The sequence below is a fragment of the Lithobates pipiens genome, unplaced genomic scaffold, assembly GCF_037356315.1.
Source record: "Lithobates pipiens isolate NorthernLeopardFrog02 unplaced genomic scaffold, aLitPip1_a1.2 Scaffold_13, whole genome shotgun sequence".
In the NCBI taxonomy this organism is placed as follows: Eukaryota; Metazoa; Chordata; class Amphibia; order Anura; family Ranidae; genus Lithobates; species Lithobates pipiens.
In genome coordinates this window covers 342,423,990-342,447,742 of record NW_027507718.1, presented here as the reverse complement: position 1 = coordinate 342,447,742, position 23,753 = coordinate 342,423,990, and the positions used below count along the sequence as shown (strand labels likewise).

The 23,753-nt window shown below is 41.2% G+C and overlaps 1 protein-coding gene across 5 annotated transcripts in view; it reads left to right on the top strand.

Annotated features, from left to right (window-relative positions):
* Positions 1 to 23,753, top strand: part of TMEM154 (transmembrane protein 154) — a 71,574-nt gene that overhangs the window by 29,193 nt on the left and 18,628 nt on the right. For 2 of the 5 annotated variants that reach the window (XM_077477046.1, XM_077477050.1), the window contains 2 exons: positions 10,971 to 10,998; positions 15,670 to 15,755. In XM_077477046.1, coding sequence (XP_077333172.1) covers positions 10,971 to 10,998; positions 15,670 to 15,755 — 114 coding nt within the window. Of the gene's footprint in view, positions 1 to 10,970; positions 10,999 to 15,669; positions 15,760 to 18,611; positions 18,658 to 23,753 lie in introns of all 5 variants that reach the window. The other 3 variants (XM_077477047.1, XM_077477048.1, XM_077477049.1) reach the window with 3 other exon arrangements.

Genomic DNA, 23,753 nt, shown 5'->3' with positions numbered 1-23,753 from the left:
CTGTTGCACTCCTATCGATTAGTCAACATTTGGCGTATCCTTCATCCGCAAGAGAGGGATTATACCTTCTTCTCGCTAGTACATGGCTCATACTCCAGGATAGACCTCTTCTTGGTCTCCCACGTTACGATCCCACTTGTTTCTGAGGCTCAGATTGGGCATATTGCGCTCTCAGACCATGCTCCGATCTCCATATCCATAGCCATACAGCACCCGACACCCAAAGCAGCTATATGGCGACTAAACAAATGCCTTATTCAAGATCCCGAGGTTAGAGCGGACATTATACGAGAGCTAGGACTCTTCTTCGAGAGTAACAAGGACTCGGCCCCTAATCCTCTATTTGGTCAGCACATAAGTGCTACATAAGAGGAATATTTATCAAACATGATCACAGACTCAAAGTGGCCAGAGAGAAAACATTGTCTGAGTTGCTTGCAAAGCTTCATTATTGTGAAAACACCATAAAACTCACCCAGACAGAGCCCTAGAGGTAGAGGTAACTAACCTCCAAGAGCAAATCAAAGAGCATTCTTTATTCCATTCCAAGAATAATCTCTTGAAAGTGTGCAGAACCTTTTTACGAGTTTGGAGATAAATGCAGCAGAACATTAGCGAATGCCATAGGAACCCAATGTAACCTTTCCTACATCCCCGCCTTATCTACCCCCACAGGAGCCAGAATCCATGATTCCGTGGAAATGGCAGAGTCCTTCTGGGTTTTATATGAAGCTCTCTATAATCTGCATTCCCACTCTTCGGGAGAATAGCTTAGAGGCCATAGAAACTTACCTGGCAGCAGCAGACCTCTTAACGAGGAGGAGGTTGACTTACTTTCACAGCCTATAAATACAGACGAACTTACAAATGCCCTGGCTGGAGCTCCGAGGAGGAAGTCGCCAACGGCTTCACAAATTCTTATTATAAAACTTTCCAAACTCAATTGGCGACCCACTTTGTCACTGCCTTTAACGCAATACTAGATAATCATGCCGTACCACCCAAACCGCTGAAAGCCAGCATTTCTGTTATCCCTAAGCCCGAGAAGGATCCGCTTCTCTGCGCAAGTTATAGGCCTATATCTCTACTGAATTGTGACTTGAAATTATTTACAAAAATCTTAGCCAAAAGAATAGGCTCTGTCCTCCAATGCATAATCCCTCTAGACCAGGTCAGCTTCATCCGCAACAGAGAGGCACGGGACAACACTATAAGGACAATAGATGTGGTGGCAAGGGCCAAACACCTTAACGTCCCGTTCATCCTGTTGTCCACGGATGCTGAACAGGCGTTTGACGGGGTGAATTGGACTTTCAGCAGTCAACATGAACAGGATGGTGGACTGGTGCAGGCATTTATCACACAAGTTACGGGTCAGTTTAGAACAAGAAACAGTACCATTTCTCCTTGAGGGCTTGCCCTGGAGTGGAACTAGGTCTTCCAGATTCTCCTTTTCCCACCCATTAATTGAGCCCACTCTACAAGAGCTTCACAGATACTTTAGAATAGCAGAGACGCCCAGTTTTCCCTCCCCACTGACACCTATAATTGGACATCCGGACTTTGTACCTGGTCTTTCTGATAGGTCCTTCCGGCTCCACCTGGAGCAGAGACAGGTCCGAGCCTCCTCCTTTTGTGGTCCATCAGAATGGAGCTACCCCTCAAACATATATCCTAGCTTTACCTCCACTAGTTTGGGAAGATGGAAGATCTTACAACTTTCGCACTTTCTCAGATCCCTTCCGGAAATTGAAGGTTTGCGCAGCATACAACTTACACCCTTTGAAGATTTATGCCTGGGAGAGGAACCAATACAGAAATCCTTTTCTTATTCTTACAATATCTTGCTGACCCATACGTCGCTACATGATCCCCCGTACCTGAGGAAGTGGAAAAGAGATCTCAATGCCACCTTCACAGAAGATCAAAAAAATTGAATCCTCTTTTTTGCGCATAAGTCCTCCTTATGTAGAAAATATCAAGAAATCACCTACAAAGTTCTGATGCGTTGGTACAGGACCCCCTCGGTGTTAGCGTCCAAGTTCCCGGGACATAGTCTTCTATGTTGGAGATGTGGCGCAATGACACAATACTTCACATCTTCTGGGAGTGTGCAAATTTTTGACCCCTTTTTGGAGACAGGTATTGGGAATCATCCACAAACTTACTGATGTTGATCTTCAGGACAACCCAGCAGCAATACTACTGAACCTGACTCCATTGTCCAGTAAGTGTTATTATAAATCCCTATTGAAACACCTCCTGAATGCAGCCAGGGCATGTATCACCAGTATGTGGAAGCAGCGGTCCCCACCGACAGTAATACAGTGGTTTGCTAGGGTTTGTGACATTCAGCGTATGGAACACCTTACACCTGCTTAGGGGGAAAGGAAGGAGGAACACGACACATTGGGATCTGTTTCGATTCGCAATTGAATACAAGACCTACACTTGGGCGGCACAGTGGTGTAGTGGTTAGCACTCTTGCCTAGCAGTAAAGAGGTTCGCTGGTTTGAATCCCAACCAGGACACTACCTGCTTGGAGTTTGCATGTTCTCCCTGTGTCTGCATGGGTTTCCTCCAGGTACTCCGGTTTCCTCCCACAATCCAAAGACATGCAGGTAGGTTAATTGACTTCTGTCCAAAATTGGCCCTAATATATGAATGAGGACCTTGGATCGTGGGCTCCCTGAGGGTAGGGACCGATGTGAGTGTGCAATGTACAGGGATAGGGACAATTGTAGACACCTCACTCAGGTTGAACTGGATGGACTGGTGTCTTTATTCAAACTTAGTATGTAACTTAACCAGGCTGTCCCTGGGCGGATTGGGGCTGTGTGCCATCGGCCTCGCCAGAGCTTCATACACATCCCCCTTTCCTGTTATTTCCCCACTCTTGCTCCTCTCTATCTCTATCCTTTCTTTTCATAAATAAGAAAATCCCCATTTTGTTACCACTCCCATGATCCTAGGCATGAGTTCCATATTCTAAACAAAAGATGACGTTTAGAATCAGTTCATTAAACTATACTAACTTGATATCTGCCCAATAGGGGTAAGCTAGTCATCCTCCACCTAGTTGGTCATACTAAATAATCAGCACAGGTCTATTGGAAATATGTTAAGTTTAATTTTATATTTTCTTCCGGACAGGAGGTTGCCTTTACTGTCCCGGTCGATCTGCTAGATAATTCTGGTTGAAATCTTTTAACCACAACTTCTTGCTTCACTAGTACGTTTTGATGGACCCTTGATTACTATCACATCAATATACATAGACTTGTTTGAGTCATATGAATAACTAATAATAGATACAGATGATTATCATGTTGTTTTTCTTGCATACATGTATAGTCAGACTTCCTTAAATAAGGATTAAAAAAAAAAACATTGAATGGTATAATTTAGTGCAATGTAGCTCCTTTCTCTGAGCTGAGCCATCTGACAAGTAATGAGCCACAGCACTGATAGTTTATCCCAGTTCTAAAAACAAGGGGCTTATTTTAGCACATCTGATAGCTGAAATTGCTTTCTACGTGTAAAAAAAACTGGAGCTCCGTCTACTGACTGGATAGAAAATTGCATAATATTTGCTTTTTTTTCATATTTTATTGACTAAAACAATGTATTTGTTTTTAAGTCCTGGTCATAATGAAAGAAAATGTACACAAAACTGTGATATATTCATTTTATGATTATTCAATTGCATGACCCCAATCTTTTGGCTAAAAGTCCCAGAGAAGTTAATTTGAAAACATGCAGCCAGCTTTTACATTACGGTGCCCAGACATGCCATTTTTCGGGGACAGTCCGCGGACTGAGGACACTGTCCCTGGAGCTGAGCCAGTCTGTCCCCGGATTTGTGCCCAAATTTCAGGGTCGATGCCAGGTACAAGGCCGATCCTGGGCGTGTGCTGAGGCGGGGGGGGGGGGTGTTTTGTCCCAGGTACCACACACTGGGGGATATCAGGCTGGTGTTTTGTCAGATTAGGCGACCCGTCAGAATGTGTAACGGAAGTGACGTTTCGTCGCCGCCACAGTAAGTATACACTGAGAAGGGGTAGGCAGAAATCTTGTTACACTCCCTGGAGTTTTGCATTTTAGACTTTTTTTTTTTAACAGTAAATCGAGTTTATATAGGGAAATACAGTACTTAGAACTCTGTGTGAATGTTTACATGTTGAATTTTAAAAGCAGCAATGTTCTGTCTGATTAGAAAACCTGTGAGATCAGCAGGCGTGCCGTCGATTTTCAAATTCAACAGTCAGACGGAGTTCTAAGTACTGTATTTCACTATATAAACAAAGTTTACTGTTAAAAATGTGTAAAATGCAAAACTCCAGTGGGTGTAACAAGATGTCCACTTGCCCCCTTCTCAGTGTATCCTTACTATGGAGGAGTGTGAGGCATAGCAAGACGGCGGCAAGGAAACGCCACTTCTATTACACATTCTGATGGGTCTCCTAATCTGATGAAACACCGGCGTCGCCTGCTGTAACAGCTTTATTTGAATGGATGGGTGCCCACCGTTACACAACTCCTGATTCTTAGTTTGGCTTCTCTGATAGACAGCACACTTGTCCAATGCTGGGACATATGCTGTCGATCATAGGTAGGAGCCGATCCAGGAGGCGGGATTTGTGTGAGGGTGGGCTCCCGGCGATTCGGATTAAAGCTGTTACAGCAGGCGACACCGGCCTGCGTAATGATCTGTCCGGCTCTTCTCTTCCTCTCTTCTCTGATCCCCTGCACAGGTGGAGCTGCATAGATGGGCACTGCTGAGGCTACATTGCTGGGCACTGGTGAGGCTCCATTGCTGGGCACTGGTAAGGCTGCATAGATGGGCAGTGGTGAGGCTGCATTGCTGGGCACGGGTCTTGCTGCGCTCCTGGGCACTGGTGGGGCTGCATTGCTGGGCACTGGTGGGGCTGCATTGCTGGGCACTGGTAAGGCTGCATAGATGGGCACAGTTGAGCTCTGCGTTCTTTATGTAGTGCACTCCTGAGCCCTGCACTCTGTTTTTTTCTTATCTTCATAACAATTGGTAGTCATATCTCAAATTCTAAGTATCTTTTTTTTTTTAGAAATGGACAAAATGTGAGAAATAATATATATCATACAATCATTCCATAAACACATACCACATACACTGCATATATAATTTGAGGAAAATATGCTTATAACATAGTTCATGTGATTTGAAAAAATCTGGTCACCTTATTTTATGTCTTAGATTATCTTTAAAGGGCTAATTCAGGAATTGGAATAAATCCCTCCAGTCCCCATACAATAAACTGTGCTTACCTGGAGACCTGACTTTACTCCAGTTAAGTAATACAACTAGGATTTTTTCCTTTCCCAAACTGTGACTGGACAGTGAAAGAGAAGCCGCAGACTTGAGACTTCTCTGTCACTGTGCTCTCTCCTTTTATCAGCATGCTTTTTGGATGCACGGTAGTATTAGGCCTCTTGTACACATTGGATTTTAGAGTGCTGACGACATGCCACCACATGGACGACTGGCGAATATTTGTTTGTTTTTAACCTATGTTTTATACTGCATGTGGGTATTTTAAATAAATACTACACCATGAAAGTTATATCTGGCTTGGTTTGGTAAGCATCTATCCCATACAGCCACACTCTATATTCATGCACCTTGGACTAGGAAGATCTGGTCAGTGGATCCATTTAAAAGGACCTTTTCCACGAGAGAGCTGTTGTTATCTGAGTGATTACAAAGCTCTATTACTGCTTATAACATTTGGTAGCCACGTTTTGGTGAGTGCAGAGTGCTGGTGGTGGTTTTGGCACAGTGAATTTTCACAGTGTAATTTGTATTCTTGAATGAAGCTAAGGAGGTATTTATGCACCGTATGTTCATTAATTCGTGGACTTATTATACACATTGATATATGGACTATTGATTGGTCTCATATTTCAACAATATTTTTTCACATTTACGTTTTTTTCTTGTGAATTTAGTTCTAGTGAGTTTAGTTTATTTGCACTGAGGTCTTTTCACTAATTAATGGTACATATTTTTGATGTTAAAATTTGTTTAGTGCTGCCTGCACCCATATTGCTTTTCTACATTGCAAATCTTTGCAAAGCTATGCACATTGTCCCATAGACAACAATGTACCTGTGTTCAGAACAAAAAAAAATGCTACATGATAACAAATGCTGCATTTTTTTATGTCAGAGTACAAGAGGCCTCTAACTGATCGTCTCTTTTTTTTTTTTTTTTGCCTCTCTTTTCCCAAACATACCTGCATGAATTGCTGTCTTTACGTTTGAGGCCTAATTTTAAATTCAGTACTCATTTTTACTTGATCACCTTACCTTAAAAAACATTTTCATGGCAAATGTCAGCTCTTAGCTGGGACACAAGTCACAGCAACTATATCTTTACACCAATGAGAGTATTACGTTTTACTTGTAAATATACCCATTTGTGCTGCTATAAAAAAAATCATAGAAATCTTCATGATACTGTTTATGTGCACATTAACAATTTCTTTTTCTGTGCAAGTTTTGTGAGCTTCAATAAAAATGAGGCAGAATTTTAAAATAGTCTCTGAAACAGGGGTCACCAACATTTTCCACATAAAGCTCCATTTTTGCAAGCATCACAAAACTGATGTGCCAATGAACAAAAGCATATATATATATATATATATATATATATATATATATATATATATATATATATATATAGTGCCTTGCAAAAGTATTCGGCCCCCTTGAACTTTTCAACCTTTTGCCACATTTCAGGCTTCAAACATAAAGATATAAAATTTAAATTTTTTGTGAAGAATCACCAACAAGTAGGACACGATTGTGAAGTGGAACGAAATCTATTGGATATTTTAAACTTTTTTAGCAAATTAAAAACTGAAAAGTGGTGTGTGCAAAATTATTCGGCCCCTTTACTTTCAGTGCAGCAAACTCACTTCAGAAGTTCACCGAGGATCTCTGAATGATCCAATGTTGTCCTAAATGACTGATGGTGATAAATAGAATCCACCTGTGTGTAATCAAGTCTCTGTATAAATGCACCTGCTCTGCGATAGTCTCAGGGTTCTGTTGAAAGCGCAGAGAGCATCATTTAGACCAAGGAACACACCAGGCAGGTCCGTAATACTGTTGTGGAGAAGTTTAAAGCCGGATTGGGATAAAAAAAGATTTCCCAAGCTTTAAACATCCCAAGGAGCACTGTGCAAGAGATCATTTTGAAATGGAAGGAGTATCAGACCACTGCAAATCTACCAAGACCTGGCCGTCCCTCTAAACTTTTAGCTCAGACAAGGAGAAGGCTGATCAGAGATGCAGCCAAGAGGCCCATGATCACTCTGGATGAACTGCAGAGAACTACAGCTGAGGTGGGAGAGTCTGTCCCTAGGACAACAATCAGTCGTACACTGCACAAATCTGGCCTTTATGGAAGAGTGGCAAGAAGAAAGCCATTTCTCAAAGATATCCATAAAAAGTCTTGTCTAAAGTTTGCCACAAGCCACCTGGGAGACACACCAAACATGTGGAAGAAGGTGCTCTGGTCAGATGAAACCAAAATCAAACTTTTTGCCCACAATGCAAAACGATATGTTTAGCGTAAAAGCAACACAGCTCATCACCCTCAACGCACCATCCCCACTGTCAAACATGGTGGTGGCAGCATCATGGTTTGGGCCTGCTTTTCTTCAGCAGGGACAGGGAAGATGGTTAAAATTGAGGGGAAGATGGATGCAGCCAAATACAGGACCATTCTGGATGAAAACCTGTTGGAGTCTGCAAAAGACCTGAAACTGGGATGGAGATTTATCTTCCAACAAGACAATGATCCCAAACATAGAGCAAAATCTACAAAGGAATGGTTCACAAATAAACGCATTCCAGTTGTTAGAATGGCCAAGTCAAAGTACAGACCTGAATCCAAACGAGAATCTGTGGAAAGAGCTGAAAACTGCTGTTCACAAACGCTCTCCATCCAACCTCACTGAGCTCGAGCTGTTTTGCAAGGAAGAATGGGCAAGAATTTCAGTCTCTCAATGTGCAAAACTGATAGAGACATACCCCAAGCGACTTGCAGCTGTAATCACAGTAAAAGGTGGCTCTACAAAGTATTAACACAAGAGGGCTGAATAATTTTGCACGGCCCACTTTTCATTTTTTTATTAGTTAAAAAAAGTTTCAAAAATCCAATAGATTTCGTTCCACTTCACAATTGTGTCCCACTTGTTGGTGATTCTTCACAAAAAATTTAAATTTTATATCTTTATGTTTGAAGCCTGAAATGTGGCAAAAGTTCAAGGGGGCCGAATACTTTCGCAAGGCACTATATATATATATATATATATATATATATATATATATATATATATATATTACGCAATAACTGTTAGATAATAATTAGTGAGTTTAACATGCCAATATTAGAACAACTACAAGTGCAAAGTGCAAAATGTGATTACCAGGTGTACGCACCTTCAGACTTCAGATCAGCCCCAAATTATGCACCTTCAGAGTTTAAATTGGCCCCAGTGCACGTATGCACTTCAGACCTCAGATGCGTTCTGAGGTCAGCTAGATTGTGTCCAAAGGACCTCAGATCAGCCTTAATGCACTTCAGATCTTAGATTGGTTTGATTGTGTCCTCAGATCAGTCCTAATGCACTTCAGAGCTCAGATCAGTTTATTTGTGTCCTTGTACCTCAGATCTGCCCTAATGCACGTTAGACCTCAGGTCAGTTTGATTGTGTCCTCAGACCGCAGGTGATCTCTAATGCACTTCAGATCTCAGGTCGGTTTGATTGTGTCCTCAGACCTCAGATGAGCCTTAATGCACTTCAGACCTCAGGTCAGCCCCAATCCTAAATTATGGAGTGTCCCCAAAACAGGAATAGTCGGTATATATCTTCCAATGGGGATATTGTGACCTTGGCGACAACAAGGGATTGCCTCACTAGAGGGTTTTTCTCTCACTCCCTGTTTTGACTACTGATGGACTTCATGCACAAGGGACGTTTTTACAACCTCTCCTGAATGATTTAACTTTGCCGCGTTTTAACCACTTCAATACAACAAAAATTAGGAAGCCTGGTGCTTGAAAGCACAGCTAGTACCCCTAGGGATTTAGATCCAATAGACCAAGCAGTAGTTAAAATATATATATATATATATATATATATATATATATATATATGCTTTTTATTAGTTTACATGATACATAGGTAGGTAATGCATGTAGCATATAAACAAGTTACTTGACGAGGCTTGATATAGAGCAGGCTTTAGATGATATGTACAGTAGAGAATATTGCCAACATGTTTTGGACTTTCCGTCATTTTTCTGAGGAAAAATAAGCGTCTCATAAATACATAACCTAGGATGTAAATGTACAAAGAGAGTAAGTATAAACAAAAATACAAAAATATAAGGCTATGACCACATTTTAACCATGGTAATAAAACTGATATGGATTAGTATTACTTATAGGTTTAGCACAGCATCAGTATTCAGCAGCAGAGGGTCAAGTGTATAAAATAGATTTAAAAACTTCCAACAGGGTAGGGTGTTGCCCGTGTAAATGTAATATACAGGCCTGTTGATGGTCAGGCAGATATAAATGTGCAAGCTCCAGGTCGATTGTGGCTGCAGGAGCTCAGCTGTCTGGTAATAGAAGCCCAAACAGCAAGGCAATGGCATCAGTGTGCACAGAGAAAAGAGTCTGCCAAGAGAACAAAATAGGAGTATAATACAATGCGGCAATGAAATAGAGCCTGAGTAAAAATGTGCAATGGCAGAATTGCTGCGCAGAAAAAAGTACTGACCTGTATCTTGTAAACTAATAAAAAGTATATATATATATATATATATATATATATATTTTTTTTTTTTTTTTTAACTACTGCTTGGTCTATTGGATCTAAATCCCTAGGGGTACTAGCTGTGCTTTCAAACACCAGGCTTCCATATTTTTGTTGTATTTTTTTCTGGGATTCTGATAGACCAGCCCCTGACTCACCATCATTCTGCACATATATTTCTTGTTAACCACTTCAATACAGCGCATTTTCACCCCCTTCCTTCCCATACCAATTTTCAGTTTTCAATGCTGTCGCATTTTGAATGACAATTGTGCGGTCATGCAACACTGTACCAAAATTAAATTTGTATCATATTTTTTTTGAGATAGATAGAACTTTCTTTTGGTGGAATTTAATCACCACTGGGGTTTTTTATTTTTTGCTAAACAAAAAAAAGCCAACATTTTGAAAACAAAGAAAAATTATTTCTTAGTTTAAAATTTTGCAAATAAGTAATTGTTTTACTTTGTTGATGTGCTCTGATAAGGTGGCAATGATAAGACAGCACTGATGGACAGTGATGAGGTGGCAGTGATGGACAGATAATCGGTGCACTGATGACGGCAAGTCTGTTTACATGTGATCAGCTGTTGGACACATCTGATCACATGGTAAAGAGCCGCTGTGATTGGCCCTTTACCACGATCTGTGATCAGATGGGGACATAGCCACAGCTAAAGGACACAGCGGTCATGGAGCGTGCCCAATGTGCACACCAGGGGGCGCGCAGGAGGCAGGGTTCTGAGAAGACTGTGCTGTGGCCATATTTTGGCTATAGTGCAGTCGAAAAGTGATTAAATATGGATAGTAATATGGAAAAATACAGTATTATATTACCAAAAGAGCATTTGATGCTTTTAGTAGACTTCCAGCAGAGGCAGAGAGTCAGTCAACAGTAACTGAATGAAAACATGCTTTGGACAAACATAGATCTATACCCAGACAAAAAGGTAAAACAAAAAATATAAAATAGAGAGTAAAATGTAAAAAAAATTGGCCAGCCTTGATGGACCACTTTGTCCTTTTTCTGCCATCACTATTCTATGTTTCTGATTTTTTTTAATGTTATCTTTTAAAAAAATATGTTTTTCCATTTCCAGATGACCCACCAAAAGAAGATATTAAAAGGTGAATAAGAATTGTGTGTTATGTGTTGGAAGAATTGTCTCTCTTTAAATGTACTCCCTGTATATTATGTCCTCCACCCTTTTGTATTCTACAAGACAGAACAGGAATTGTTCCTTTGCCCAGAGGTTTTGTGTCAGGTTCCAGTCATGCTCAGCAAAGCCACTCCCTTCTGTTGTACTTTGTTTATGGCGTGTACCTTATATACCTTGCAAATGATTGTTTTACCAACCCTGGGCTGCTCCACACGTCCAGGTTTTTCCTGTATTCTGAAGTGGACATTTCATGTGTGTTTCATGCATTTACTTTTCATGCATTTTATATGTTTTTCCTGGGGGGTACTTCCTGCATAATGCATTTTAGATGCATTTCACATGCAGTGTCATTCATCTGAGCAGACAAGCTTTTTTTTTTTTTTTTTTTTTTTTTTAAGTAATTGATGTTATGGCATTTAGGCCCCATTCACACCCAACCCATCACACTCACATTTTTATCTTTTACCATCCTCTTCATACGCCATCATTTCTTCTATTGTTTCTCTTCACATTTTTATATTCATCTTTTAATATATCTTTCACATTTATATCTATATAAGTTTTTTTCATTTTTTATTCTAAAAATTCATTCACTTTTTGTATACTTTCTTTTTATTTTATAATATATATGACGTGAACGGCACGTACGACGGGACTAGAAAACGACGTCCTATACACTGCAATGCAACCTTTGGCGTATAAATTCTTTCTGAGCATGCGCAGAACTTTTTTTGACGAACAAGCTTACACACGAGCGGACTGTCCGCTCAAACCAAGTTTCAGCGGACAGTTTTTTGGGATTTCCGAAAAACTTTGTTCGTCAAACTGTCCGCTGAAACTGTCCGCTGAAGCCCACACACGAGCGGACTGTCCGCTGAAACACTGTTCAGCGGACAAAGTTGAGCGAACAGTCCCCGCGTGTGTACGCGGCCTTAGGCTACATTTTCACTATAGTATTAAGTGAATGCACTCAAAATAACAGTGTTGTAGGTGTTTACAAAACAAGCAAAAACTGCATGTGATTTCTGTGTCGCTATTCGTTGTTAATTGCACCCCAAGTGGAGTAAGAAGAAGCTCAAAGAGGTGCATGAGCTACTTCGTTGTGTTTGTTATGCATAGGGCAGCCCATTGAAACAAATGGGCTGTCTTATGTGTGTAGAGCAACAAATTGCACATATGCCTTACATAGAAAAGCACAGGGATCTAGTGACAACAACATTGGGACTTTTTTTTTAAAGAAAGGATGTAATAAAAACATAGTATGTTGATGAGGGGGGAAAGGAGAAACCAGAGAAGACAAAATACAAGCAGAATAAGCACTGGCTTGAAATCATGTCCTAGATCAGTGATGGCGAACCTTGGCACCCCAGATGTTTTGGAACTACATTTCCCATGATGCTCAACTACACTGAAGAGTGCATGAGCATCATGGGAAACATAGTTCCAAAACATCTGGAGTGCCAAGGTTCGCCATCACTGTCCTAGATGACCATGTATGGCTGAGGACCGTTGAATAAAATTTATTTAGAGGAAGGCTTTATCTTCAGTGCACTAAATTTTGTAAATACATAAATGTAACATTCTATAAAACAATCCTCTGACAGATAATTGTGACAGCATTAAACAATTATTATACGACCCAATTTGAACAATCATGTTTCAGTGTTTATCAGATTTAAGTAGTTTATAAAGTATATTTGATTGTTGGTTGTCATCAGTTTGTGTACACTGTTTGTTGCCCATTTCCTAATTACATAAGGACCCAAAGATTAAAAAATACTTCCAATGAACGGAATACAGAAAATGCTTCTGCTGACTACCTTCTGGAAATGGCAGTTGTCTTTGCTATCTCTAGCCTCACTACTTTTCACATAACTGATATGGACCCATCATGAAGCTAGTAAAGTCAGAATTCTTGATTTGCGTATTTCTTCTGGGCTCCTGGTTCATAATTGACTGAAACCATAATGGGTAACTGGCACTAAGGAGTATATGTAAAAGTGTTTGCTGACAAAATGCGACACACAACCGTACAGCTCCAATGAAATTTGCCATATTCGGTGTAATATGTGGTCATTTTTAAAAATACCTCATAATGTGGTATTTTGGCCACTAGATGGAGCTTAAGATCTTAGGCCAGTGATGGCGAACCTTGTCATCCCAGGTGTTTGGGAACTAAATTTCCCATGATGCTCATCTACACTGCAGAGTACATGAGCATCATGGGAAATATAGTTTCAAAACATCTGAGGTGCCAAGGTCCGCCATCACTGTCTTAGGCTATAAATATATTACACAGAATATGGCAAGTTTTGTTGGAGCTGTGTGGATGTTTGTCACATTCCTTCAGCTAACTTGTTTTACATAGATCCCTAAATGTACACTATATTAACAAAAGTATTGTGACGCTTGCCTTTACCTGCACATGAACTTTAATGTCATCCCAGTCTTCGTCCATGGGGTTCAATATTGAGTTGGCACACCCTTTGCAGCTATAACAGCTTCAACACTTCTGGTAAGGCTGTCCACAAGGTTTAGGAGTGCGTCTATGGGGCATTTTTCCAGAAGCTAATTTGTGAGGTCAGGCACTAATATGGACGAGATGGCCTGGCTCACAGTCTCCACTCTAACTGATCCCAAATGTGTTCTATCGAGTTGAGGTCAGGACTCTGTGCAGGCCAGTCAAGTTTCTCCACCCTAAACTTGCATGTCTTTATGGACCTTGCTTTGTGCGCTGGTCCAAATCATTTGGTGGAGAGGGGGTTATGGGGTGGGGTTGTTTTTCAGGGGTTAGGCTTGGCCCCTTAATTCCAGTGAAAGGAACTCTTAAGGATAGCATACCAAGTAATTTTGGACAATTTCATGCTCCCAACTTTGTGGGAACAGTTTGGGGATGGCCACTTCCTGTTCCAAAATGACTGAGCACCAGTGCACAAAGCAAGGTCCATAAAGACATGGATGAGCGAGTTTGGGTTGGAGAAACTTGACTGGCCTCAACCAGATAGAACACCTTTGGGATGAATTAGAGCGGAGACTGCAAGCCAGGCTTTCATGTCCAAATCAGTGCCTGACCTCACAAATCCGCTTCTGGAAGAATGGTCAAACATTCCAATAGACACACTCCTAAACCTTGTGGGGAGCCTTCCCAGAAGAGTTGAGGCTGTTATAGCTGCAAAATGTGGGCTAACCCAATATTGAACTCTACGGACTAAGACTGGGATGCCATTAAAGTTCATGTGCATGTAAAGGCAGACGTCCCAATACTTTAGGTAATACAGTGTATACAAATCCAATAACAAAAATATAATGCAGATTAGAAATCCTTAGACCTTTTTCTTCTCACCTGATGCTCTTGCCGTTAGCACCCTTCCTGTGCCATGGTGATAACAATCACTGTACTGCTGTACTGTATCTATAGTGGAGCAGCTCTGTTAGCCTATGACAAGAAGTGTTAGGACTACGGAACACCTCCTCCCCTACTTATTTGTATTACATAGGGAGTAGGCTTTTCTGTAGATCACAAAAAATAAGTGGGAAAGCTGATAATATTGCTTAAAGTGGAGTGCCCCCTAAAAAAATTAAAATAAAAGTCAGCAGCTACAAATACTGCAACTGCTGACTTTTAATAATCGGACACTTACCTGTCCCAGGGTCCAGCGATGCAGGGGAACGAAGCCCCCCCTCGTTCCCCGCTCCGCTCGCAGCGCCGGCATTCTTACTGTGGGCACTCGGCTGTGGCTTCACAGCCGGGCAGGCGCGAGCAGCGCGGGGCGCCGTGATACGCCGCACAGTTATCTGGGACATGTGACAGGTCCCAGATGACTGTGCGGCGCGAGGGGAAGTGATGTCACCAGCCCGGGCATTGAAGAAGGCAGACTATGAGGGACCCCCTAGCAACAGGCATTTAGAGGTGAGAAAACATTTTTTTCCAATTATTTTTATTTATTTTTTTTATGAATTTTTAGCTATTTTTTGTTTTCTTTTTTGGTGGCAACACCACTTTAAGATAACAGTTCATTGCACAGAAAGTTCCAAGCACATTGAAATGTAGGCAAGATCAACAGGCATTTTCTATACTTGCTGAAAATGTTCTTAGGCTAATAAAGAAAACGAATGCACCGCATATAAGAATTGGAAAGCTGCAACATACTCTATTTTGTACTTGCTTTCGGTTATACTTTAAGAAGCAGAAACATAACATAATCTTAATAGCTAACATTAGGACATAAAACATAGATGTAATAATAATTATCCAGCTGGAATTTTCTCTCCAACTCTCCAAATCCTTTCTTTGTGAGTGAGAAGGTAAGAAAGAATTATGGTCCATTGCCTGTGGGGTGCTCATGTGATATGCACTACTAAGTAATAGCTGCATCCCTTGACATGTCAATCTGTATTTCATTACAGTACCACATGGATTTTGTAAATTCACAAAAACACCAAAAGGTCATCTTTTTATAAATCTTCACATGTACGGCTAAAAGTTCCTCTCTTGTAGTTCCTTGTATGAGCATCTTTTCCTCTGCTTGAGGCAGCATCTACAGTTGATAAGACATAAAACGAAATCATTTCAAGACCCGTGTCGATTTCTATAAATTATTCAGAATCAACACATTTTTTATTTATTTTCATGTCCTAGCCCTATCTTTGAAGAAGATACCCCATCAGTAATGGAAATCGAGATGGAAGATCTTGACAAATGGATGAACAACATTAAGAAAAATAGTATGTATGTCTTACATTTCAACCACTTTTCATGTCCTCTCAGAGTGCTCTATTCTTCTCACCCTCCACATTGATTCCAATGGATACATTATTTTAATTTTTGGCTCTTAGGTATGTGCTTTTATACTGTTTATCTCTCCAGAGGGCTGTAATTCTGCTTTGTCAGATAATAGGACAACATGGTGTGCTGCAGGTACTTTTCTGTATGGCAAGTTATTGCTCATAGAACTTTAGCACTTAGTAGCTCCTGGTGATTCATAACCTGAATCTCAGAAGAAAAAACAAAACACATTTTCAGTATATCTATCTAGTAAGTGAATGTTCATACACATTACTATCATGTTAGGGGTAATTAAAGTACATTTGTCATCTGTACTTAACTCATTAAGCTTATTAAATGATGCAGTTTATCACATTTGTGCTACACTGGATGCAGACTGCAGCTAGGTATTAATTTTTTTATATCCTATGTAAAGTTCGGGGGACCAGCTAGATCGCAGGACACAGACTTTTCACTCAAAAGGAGGTTTATTGAACTTAAATAGCTTTACAGCAGCAAAAACAAAAGAAAAAGATTTCATTCTATGACAGGTGAGTTAACCACTTTTGTTCCCTTAAAGGAACCACAGTCCAAACAGATGGGAAACATAGCGTCCTTCCAGGACCTAGCCACGGCACCTTGTACACCTAATTTATTCATGAAATTTTACTACATAGACCAGGAGTCCCCAAACCCCTTAGCTTATCAACCCCTTCATGATGTTAGTTTCAGGTTGTTCATAACCTCCCAAACATGTATTGTAGAAAAATATTAATAAAGACTAATTTCAATAAAACTAATCAAATAATTATAATACTGGACAATAATATTCGTATGAATACTGTCCTCATTATGGTTTGATACAATGCAGAATTTTTAATAAATGCAAAACAATGAGTTCTCTGACACCACTCAACAGTGTCTGAGGTGAATGTACTCAGTGGCTCTCCAACAGAGATTGAGGAGGACGTACTCAGTGGCTCTCCAACAGAGTTTTTAGGTTGATGTACTCATTAAAAGAACTTAGAAAATTGAGCTAGGTGCTAAAGTTCTATACTTTGTATCACACAAATCCCTGAACACAAAAACTACAGCTGTATTCACAAATACCTTAATCCTTGTTACAAAATAAATTGAATTCCTTTTAAGTGTGTTGTGCTATTTTATCCTCATATTGACAATAATATAAACTCAATAAATTATAAGTCCATAAAAAGTGATAATCGTGCCCATATCCGTCTGTGAACTATAGATTCAATGATGCATCAGGTTTCATATGCTTCCACCAACTTGTGCTGTTAACACCTCCACCATATAGATGCACTTACCAGATTACCAGACCCCACTGTACAAAGGTACGAAGGTCAAATCATGCTAATGAAATAAATTCTTAAGGATGGTGGCCCAGAAGTAATAAAGGGTAGATACAGGTGTATACTGTGCTGGAGGCACACAACACCCACTAACACCTGCAGATGCCTTAATTAGAGAAAAACTTCAATAAAGGGTAGATACAGGTGTATACTGTGCTGGAGGCACACAACACCACTTTAACTTTAAGATGCCTGAGAAAAGAACACACTATCCCTGCCTATCTTGCCCTTTCCCTGCACGCCGGAACACACTACACAAGGCCGCCGCGCTGGCAGCCTTATATAGTGTGGGGCGTATACTAAACCCTCTGAGCTATAATTGGCCACAGGCATCCTGCCTGTGGCCAATTATTGCTCTCCTCGCTGCCGGGCGCTGTGATTGGCCAAGCATGTAGGGTCACAGTGCATGCTTGGCCAATCATGAGCCAGCAATGCACTGCGATGGCGTAGTGCATTGTGGGCCATTCGTGCCACACAAATTTGGTGCGAACGGTCCACAAAGTTCTGAATTCACCGAACAGACGAACGGCCGTTCGAGTCGAACACCAAGCTCATCCCTAGACCCCAGTTGCTGTCCATCATTTATCGACCACCTAACCTAACCACCAGGCATTTACTGCTTTTACACAAGCAGAGGTACTTTATGTTTGCAGGTTAATGCCACTATAATCTGTGCTTCTAAACAGTAGATGTATTTTCATACAAAGTACTATAGTTCTATAGTACAAAGTTCTCTGTCCACCTTAGTTATCATACAAGATATGCATGCACAGACCACAGACAAATCCAACTTTTTCCAACTTTTTGCAACTTGTTCAAGGCCATGGATAAAGTTTACATTCTGGAAACATGCACCACGCCGGAGACAGAGGTGACCATTGTTCTTAATGGCTGATCCCTGGCTGATCTGGTATATGCGCAGCAATATCAAAGGACACTTGCATTTTTGTTCCAAAATCTGATAAGCAGGGCAAGGGGAGGGGTTTGGTAAACGGTTTTGTATGAATATAACTTATTCGACTCATCTTGATTACATAAAGTCCCTTTTATCCCCTCCCATTTCAAATTAGCTTTTTAACACATTCTGATAAAATGAAAATGTCCTCTGGAACTTTCATATTACTGTAGACACCTTGGGGATAGGAATGTTCAGTGAAGCTACCAGTGCCTAACAAAAGCTTGCAAAACTGTAGAATTCAAATGACTGAGTATGTATAGCAGGAAAGCAGAAGCAGGATGTCCCACGTTTTTATCCTTGCTCCTCTAGCCTGGTCCCACCTTTTCAGTGTAATAAATAATAATAAACTAGATGCAATTCTTGTTAACTCACTGTATATTTTAGCTTGATTCATTCACAAATTTTAGTATGAGTAATCTCTATGCTCACAGCATACCTAGCATATTTCTAATTCTCTGTATGCCGGTGTTTAAATTTAATTACAGAACATCGCTTGTCCACGCTAGAAGAGGAAAATAAATTCAACACAAGGTAACGTACATTTACAATTTGCTACCACTAGATGGCTATGTCTCTAGACGGACATGCCCTTAAAATAATCTGATATCATTGATGGTTATGGCACATTAGGATCCCTTTAGATGTGCATGCATATCTAAAAGCTTGCTCACAATGACTGGCAGATGTCACATAGGTTGCCCACAGCCAATCAGTCTTTAGCAATGTCTCCTTTTGCAGCCTTTGTCCTGACTTTTTCCTCTTTTATTTGCATACATTATAGGGCTCTTGACTTAATAGGGACTAAATCAGTAAGGTGTTAAGTTGCCATTAGGAACAAGCTAGGCTCCTAACCTTAGCTTACCTGATTGGACTAGGTTCTTAACCCACCTATCCTTGCCACATTATATTACATTTTTCTATATAATCTTTATTTATTAGACAGTGGATAAAATAAACATTATAATTGAATACTATGATTCAGTTTCTGTTTTTGAAATATAGCTTTAATACACATTAAACATATTGTGTTATTTATTTTCCCACCAGCTAAAAATTATAGCTATTTTTAGGGATTAAAGTGGTTAAAAAAGGCTGAAGGTTTTTCTTACCTTCATGCATTTTATGTATGAAAGTAAAAAACCTTGAGTGTGCAGCAGTCCCCCCCCCCCCCCAATACCTACCTAATCCCGATCCTATTCCAGCGATGTGCACGAGAGCCTCAGCTCTCCCAGGTCTCTCCCTCTTCATTGGCTGAGTCAGCAGAGGTAGCCATTGGCTCCCACTAGTGTCAATCACAGCCAGCGAGCCAATGAGGAGAGAGTGGGGGCAGGACTGATCTGCGCTCCGTGGTTGAGTGGACACCGAGCAGCAGCTCGGAAGCAAGCCTTCTTGGGTCTTCCTATAACAAGCTTCTTGCTATGGGGGCATTAGGCTGGAAGGAGGGCCATGAGTGTCGTTGGAAGACCCACAAAGAGGAGGATTGGGGGTGCTCTCAGCAAAACCACTGCATAGAGAAGGTGAATATAACATGTTTGTTATTAAAAACAAAAACAAAAAAACAAAAAGCCTTTAATATCACTTTTAAGTGTGTTTTGTGATTTCATCCTCATAAAGACAGTCATATAAGTTCAATAAAGTCTGATAATAGTGAACATATCCATCTGTGAACTATAGTTCAAATGATGATTCAACCTTCACATGTTTCCTCCAACTTGCATAGTATGGTAAGTATGACATTTTATTATTTTTATTTTTTTTTAAACAAAAAAAATGCCTTTTTATTATCCCTTTAAATTATAAATAAAAATAAAATTACTTAAAAAATGACAGCTAATTAACACAACTTTAAATCAGATGGCTACCTGAAGATGTGATGGGTGAAAATCGCTGGCTTTGATACCTAAAGTGGGGTTACCTTTATCTTTATTTTTCCCAAGTCTAACTGCCTCTAGACATTTAAAGGTAATTGCTGCAAGCAGCAGAATAACTATAATGGGAAGGATGTGCAAAAGCTATTGAGAGAGTTCACAAGACATTTTGTAGCTCAGGAAGCATAAAATTGTATCCCTTTTATTTTGTGTTCTTTACATTCATTAGTAGTTCTGCATGTAAAGCAGACAGCATCCTGCCTCGAGTAGTCCAGTATCACAATCTTGTTTTGTTTTTGCACGAATAACCATGTAACCAGGGCCGTCTTTAATTTTGATTGGGCCCTGGGCAAACATTTTCTTGGGGCCCCCCCCCTCCATTCTGAGACATACAAAAAATAGCAGGTAGACTCAAAATCAGTTTACTGCAGCAGATCATGCAGTGATTGCAATTGTTTGCCAGAGGTTACAACCTATCCTTACTGCTCGCTGGCTGGTTGCTAGAGGTTACAACACATCATTTCTGCTTGCCGATTGGTTGCTAGAGGTTAATGCACATCATTACCACTTACTGATTGGCTGCTAGAGATTAAAGCAGATCACTACTGTTCGCTGATTGGTTGCTACAGGTTAATGCACATCATTACCTCTCACTGAGCAGTGGAGCAATCCTAAATAATTGAGCAAGTAAAGGGGCACAATAATACACATACTACAGGAGAGGGTCAGAGACTGCAGACATACTACAGGAGAGGTTCAGAGACTGCAGACATACTACAGGAGAGGTTCAGAGACTGGGCACATACTGCAGGAGACAATCAGAGACTGGCAACATACTGCAGGAGACAATCAGAGACTGGGGACATACTGCAGGAGACAATCAGAGACTGCAAACATACTGCAGGAGACAGAGACTGTGGACATGCTGCAGGATACAATCAGAGACTGTGAACATACTGCAGGAGACAATCAGAGACTGTGAACATACTGCAGGAGACAATCAGAGACTGCGGACATACTGCAGGAGACAATCAGAGACTGCGGACATGCTACAGGTGATGGTCAGAGAACTTTAAGCAACCCACAGCTTGACAGTTGAATAACACAGCTCAGGGTTTAAGCAGTGAGGCATTTTATGGGTGCAAGGACATACCTGGCCAGCCAAACTCACTACATACATTTAGAGGTATGTGGGCGGGGCTTCCATTCTCTGATCTCACTACAACAGCCTGGAGCTCCACTGATGCTTTGTAGGGGGGCCCCGTTACCCATGAATTGGGGCCCCGATGAAGGTTTTGCAGAGTGCACAGAGGACACGGGAGGCTGTATTCCTGCGCTAGCCAGCTGAGAGGGGGCGGGGCTGGGAGCTCCACTGACGCTCTGACCTCGCCCCCGTGCAGCCTGTATGCTCGGAACAGAGCGGCCGTAGTGAGAGCCAGTGATCGGAGTGGGAGCGTCAGTGGAGCTCCCGGCCCCGCCCCCTCTATACTGGCTGGGAAATACAGAGGTCCGAGTATACAGGCTGCACAGGGGCGGGGTCAGAGCGTCAGTGGAGCTCACGGCTCCACCCCCTCTCAGCTGGCTAGCACGGGAATACAGCCTCCCGTGTCCTCTGTGCACTCTGCAAAACCTTCATTGGGGCCCCAATTCGCGGGTAGCAGTGCGGGCCCCCTACAAACATTGGGCCCAGGGCAGGTGCCCCGTTTGCCCTGCGCTAAAGACGGCCCTGCATGTAACGAAAAGGGCGAGACTTGCACAAAGTGAGAAGTTGTCTTTTCATTTTTAATTTGAAGGGGTACATTGCTATTGCCAAGGTAATGCTAAAACAATGTACGGAAAATAGTTACTAAGGCTGTCTAGAAGTACCATCCATAGCACCATGCAACTCATGGAATTCTTTTTTATTAAAGCGGGAGTTTTCACAAATACTGCAGCTGCTGACTTTTAAAATATGGACACACGCCTGTCCAGCGTGCCAGCGATGTCGACACCCGAAGCCAATCTGATGCTCGGCTCTCGGGTGCTGCCGCCGCCATCTTCAGTATGGGAATCATGCACGAGCCGCGCTGCGCAATACGGACGGTCCCTGCTGTCTCTGGGACCCATTTGTTTCCCAGCAGACAGCGGGGAAGGGACAGGAAGTGGCTTAAATACCCACATATTTTGCGGCTATCTATGCCTGGGAAATGGGTGGAAATACCTGTATTATACAGGTATGTGTACCCCCCCCCTGAAAGGTGCCAATTGTGGCACCCGAGGGGGGGAGGGTTCCGATGAGCGGAAGTTCCACTTTAGGGTGGAGCTTCGCTTTAAGTGAAGCTTAAATATTGTTCTTTAACCACTTGCCGACCGTGTCACACAGATATACTGAGGCACAATGGCTCTCCTGGGCAAAATCCTGTATGGGTACATCCTACACGTTTTTGGCCTCCAGAGGGCGTGCAGGCGGGCATGACTAAGTAGGAAAAACAATATGGCTCCTCTCCTAGTCACTCCAATCTCCACACAGTTAGAACATGCTGACGAAACATACATTTAACCCCTTGCTTGCCCCCTAGTTTTAACTCTTTCCCTGCCAGTAACATTTACACAGTAATCAGTGCATTTTTATAGCACTGATCGCTGTATAAATGACAATGGCCCCAAAAAAGTGTCAAAAGTCTTCGATTCTGTATGTCGCAGTAAAAAAGATGTAGCTGGATAGCCGCACTCCAAAATATTCAACTTTATTTCAAAAATGTAATTAAAATCATAGCATCTAGGCTGGCAAACAGACTAACTGCACAGCCGCTGTTAGTCTGTTTGCCAGCCTAGATGCTATGATTTTAATTACATTTTTGAAATAAAGTTGAATAATTTGGAGTGCGGCTATCCAGCTACATCTTTTCTACTTCAGTTCCTGTTGCAAACAGAGCCAGCACCCTGTGGGATTGTGGAGACAGCTGTTTTGGGAGAGGTCATTACCTTAGAGCGGTAATTCTTTGTCTGTATGTCGCAGTACCGCTAAAAATAGCAGATCACCGTCATTACTAGTAAAAAAAAAAAATGCCATAAATCTTTCCCATAGTTTGCAGACACTATAACTTTTGCGCAAAAAAAATCAATATACACTTTATTGCGATTTTTTCTTTTTATTTTTACAAAAAATATATCTAAGAATATATATTTGCCTAAACTGATGAAGAAATTTAGTTTTTTTCAAAAAAGTCAAAAGTCAAAAATATAGATTTCTTTTTTCAAAATTGTTGCTTTTTTTTTGTTTATAGTGCAAAAAAACAAAACGCAGAGGTGATCAAATACCACTAAAAGAATGCTCTATTTGTGGGAAAAAAGGATGCAAATTTTGTTTTGGGTACAGCGTCAAACGACTGCGCAATTGTCAGTTAAAGCAACGCAGTGCCAACAAGTGTAAAAAAGTGCTCTGGTCAGGAAGGGGGTAAAATCTTCTTGGTCTAAAGCAGGTAAAAATATTACTTTTAATGCAGGTCCAGGAGTAAGAGATCTCTGGATTGTTTGTGTGTTGGAAATTTAGTGCTGCCAATCTAGAGACCTTCAAAGAGCAGCTCGTGGCACTTGTGCTACCTTGTCTGCTGCTTTGTGATGACCCAGCTATCAGTGAAATCCCCACAGACATCTATGGAGTTGACATGTAATTATCTGCCTGTAAAGGGCAGTGGATTGGGGAGCACAGCTGACAGGGAATTGCACTTTGTACAATAAATCTCTGGAAAGGGAACACGGAGGTAAGTGTCATTTACT